Consider the following 3,452-nt stretch of genomic DNA (forward strand, 5'->3'; position numbering starts at 1 on the left):
GCAGGTAAAAAACGTAAAAAACCACTGTCGGCGACTTGAAAAAAAGGCTGTCAGGTGCCGTGGCCTAGGTTTCTCACTGAAAATCCTCGTCCCCCGGCGGCACCTTTTTTTGAATTTTCTTCCTTTTCAACGCCGTTTTTCGGGGATTTCGGATTTTCTTTGAATTTTTTCTCAATAATATTTGAAAAATAGATAAATTTTAACACGTTTTAATGCAATAAAAATTTCTGGTCGGAGTCCAGCTTTAAAAAAAAATTAGATTAAAAATTCGGATTTTCTGGACGCTTCTTACGTTTTGAAAGTACAGAAGCAATGCTTCTTCCAGAGATTTTCGAAATTTCGGCTTCTTGCTTCCGACTTTTGTCTTCCGGCCATTTTCTCTATTTTTCTGCAAACAAAACGATACATTCATGGTTATAAAGTATTCTAGTATAGTATTATATGTTAATTAATAGTTGCCCAGGCAAGCTACCCCCAAACCCTTTCTGCAGTTCCCTGTGCGCTTGCAACGACGCTCCGCTGTTCGGCTGACGACAAGCGCGCCAACCGGGTGTGTTTGAATTAGAGTTAGTTTTTTGAACAGCTAGTTGTGTCGGTTTGGACGATTGAAGTCAGTTTTAGAGTTTTGTCTAAAGTATCTTTTGGTGATATTGTTGTTCTTTATTAATTATACGGAATAATAAATATTATTTTTGTATAAAACCGTGTTTTTCTTTGTATTTTGTGTCTGGACCTTAATACCCCAATTAATCGGAGGCAATTTAATAGATTCCGAACAAAAACTGCGGAGAAAACGGCGAAAAAAGAAGTAAAACATCCAAAATAAGAAGAAAGAAGTTCGGAAAATAAAAAAAACAAGAATTTCTTCGCGATTGTTCAATTGTGGACCTTTTATAGGGTCAGTTAGTAAGATACGCATTTTGCTAGAACCTCTCGTTCGCGGTAGAAAAGTAATTGAAAAAAAATAGAAATAAAAAGATAAAGAACCACAGTGGGGTTCGAACCCGAGAGGGTCAGATTCAAAACACAGGTGTTACCGGCTACACCACGGTTGACACAATGAGAGGATGGCGCGGAAGGCAGATAAGAAGGGGGAGGTGGTGGCGCCTTGCGGCGCCGAGAGGCGCCGAGCTGGGATGATTTTCAAATAATGATTTTTGCCAAAAAAATTCAAAACTTCAATTTTCACAAATTTCTCAAAAATCTAAAACTTACCAAAGCAAAAATCCAATAAAATCCAAAAGGGCCGAAAATTCGAATGAAAAATATCGAAAAACTTGCAAAAACCCAGGGAAAGATCGAAGTTCCAGTGGTCTTTTCTTCTTTTAAATTCAAATTTTTGTGGAAAAATCCTGCAGCATTCATATTCAAATATTTCAAATGAGTTTGAAGATTCGCATAGTCATCCAAACGTTTCAGGTAGCAAATGGAGAGGGTTAGAGAGATGAGGAGCTGAAAATAATTGGATTACAGAAGTTCAAATTCGATTATCTGAAAACCTAAAAAAGCTAGAAACTTTTGGTCAACTACAAAAATGTAGCTGATAAAATTTCCTACATTTTTGTAGTTAAACATTTCTTGATATCTTTTTTCGGAAATTTGAAAAAACCGAAAAACCGAAAAGTTTCAATTTTTGAGACACTATTTTTTCAAACTGAATTTTCTGAACATCTAAATAATCTAGAAACGTCTGTTCAACTACAAAAATGGAGATATTAAAATTTTCTACATCTTAAAATTGAAATTTCACATTTTTAATTGGCTAATTAACCAGATAATTACTCACAAGCACACCCGACCACAGTATGGTTCCATATGTCTCGTATAACCCATAGGAGATCGCTCCAATAATTCCAAACTTTATCAGACACTCAATTACAGCAAAAATGGTTGTTCCAGACATTTTTTTTCTGTAAATTTGAAGGTTTTAGCATGAAAATAGTCTAAAATTGAGCAATTTAGGCATAACTAAAATCAATGGACTACAAAAGGTATTCAAAATTGTTCAATTTGCCTGAAAATTTGAGAGTATACTAAACAGGACCCGAGCTTCATTTTTGTAGTCGACCACTTTTTTGTAAAATTAAGTCCTGGGGAGATAGAGCTCCAGTCCTGGTAAGATAGCGCGTGCAGCCTCCTAGGCGCTTTCACTTCCTCCTGGCATATCTTCTCAGGACTCGATTTTCAGAAAAAGTTGTCAACTAGCAAAACAAAGTAAATATCTTGTTTAGTATACTCTGAAAATTTCCGACAAATTGAAAAAGTTCAAAGTGGTTTTGTAGAGCAGAAAATACAAGAAACCAGGTTTCTTAGCCTATCTTCAAGCAAGATCATGTTAAAATGACACAAATGAGCATAAATTTATACAATTGAGAATTTATACATGCGGGAGAGAAGGTGGAGGGGATTAAAGGGACTTGAGGGGCCTCCAGGCAGGTGGTCCATTAGATTTGCTCCTTGTTAGGTAGTAAGACATGTTCAATACTAATATACATAGAAAAGAGAGGGAAATTGCATTTTCATAGAGTTGAAACTGAAAAATAGATCTTGTTTTGGCTTTTTCGAAGCTTCGCAAAGCTCTAAATAGAAATAAAAAGATAAAGGACCACAGTGGGGTTCGACCCCGAGAGGGTCAGATTCAAAACACAGGCGTTACCCGCTACACCACGGTTGACACAATGAGAGGATGGCGCGGAAGGCAGATAAGAAGGGGGAGGGTGGTGGCGGCTGGCGGCGCTCGGCGGCACCCCGCGGCACCTAGATTTTCACAGCTCAACATTTTTCAAACGCTCGTATCTCAAAAACCATCAATTCTATCAAAAAGTGATCAATTACGAAAATGTAGCTGATAAAATTTCCTACATTTTTGTAGTTGACAACTTTTTGATATCTTTTTTCTAAAAATCAGAAAAATAAAAAGAAAATCCAAAAAAACAAATTTATTCTCTGAGTAAGGTTCAAATTTCAAGTTCCCGTCTCATTTCTTCGCTTGCTCCTCCTTATCCTTTGCTCCAATGAAATGATTTTCAGCCGAGTTGAATGCCTGGACCATCGGGACAGCCTTCAATTGATTCTTCAGCGGGTCCATTGATAATTCACTGGGACGTCGAGCAACTGGACATGGCTCATCAATTGATTCTGTTGAGAACTGTTTCTTGTTTGCCAGCGCGGCAAGTTCTTCTGGAGTTTTCTGAAAAGTTGAAAATTCGCTGAAAAATGAGCCTAAATAAGATAAGAAGGCCAAATTTTGGCTTTTTTAGTATAACGTTTTTTAAAACAGCTCCAAAACGCACTAAACATTGTTCAAATTGTCTGAAAATTTCAGAGTATACTAAACAAGACAAGGGCTTCATTTTTGTAGTTGACAACTTTTTTGAAAAATCGAGTCCTGAGGAGATATGCCACGTGGAAATGAAGGCGCCTAGGAGGGTGGGCGCGGAGGCACACAAGGG

General features: G+C 37.4%; 2 protein-coding genes across 2 annotated transcripts in view; both read right to left on the bottom strand.

Annotated features, from left to right (window-relative positions):
- The window catches only part of CBG26574, a gene marked incomplete at both ends in the record, with an annotated part of 3,848 nt that extends 1,945 nt beyond the window's left edge, over positions 1-1,903 (bottom strand). Inside the window, 2 exons of the mRNA XM_045241476.1 lie at positions 1,216-1,452; positions 1,787-1,903. Of these exons, the coding sequence (XP_045098303.1) occupies positions 1,216-1,452; positions 1,787-1,903 (354 nt within the window). The remainder of the gene's footprint in view (positions 1-1,215; positions 1,453-1,786) is intronic.
- Positions 1,904-2,977: 1,074 nt separating this feature from the next.
- CBG04361 overlaps positions 2,978-3,452 on the bottom strand; it is a gene marked incomplete at both ends in the record, with an annotated part of 1,038 nt that continues 563 nt past the window's right edge. The window contains one exon of the mRNA XM_045241477.1: positions 2,978-3,190. Within this exon, the coding sequence (XP_045092654.1) occupies positions 2,978-3,190 (213 nt within the window). The remainder of the gene's footprint in view (positions 3,191-3,452) is intronic.

Source organism: Caenorhabditis briggsae (genome assembly GCF_000004555.2).
Source record: "Caenorhabditis briggsae complete genome, chrI, whole genome shotgun sequence".
NCBI lineage: Eukaryota > Metazoa > Nematoda > Chromadorea > Rhabditida > Rhabditidae > Caenorhabditis > Caenorhabditis briggsae.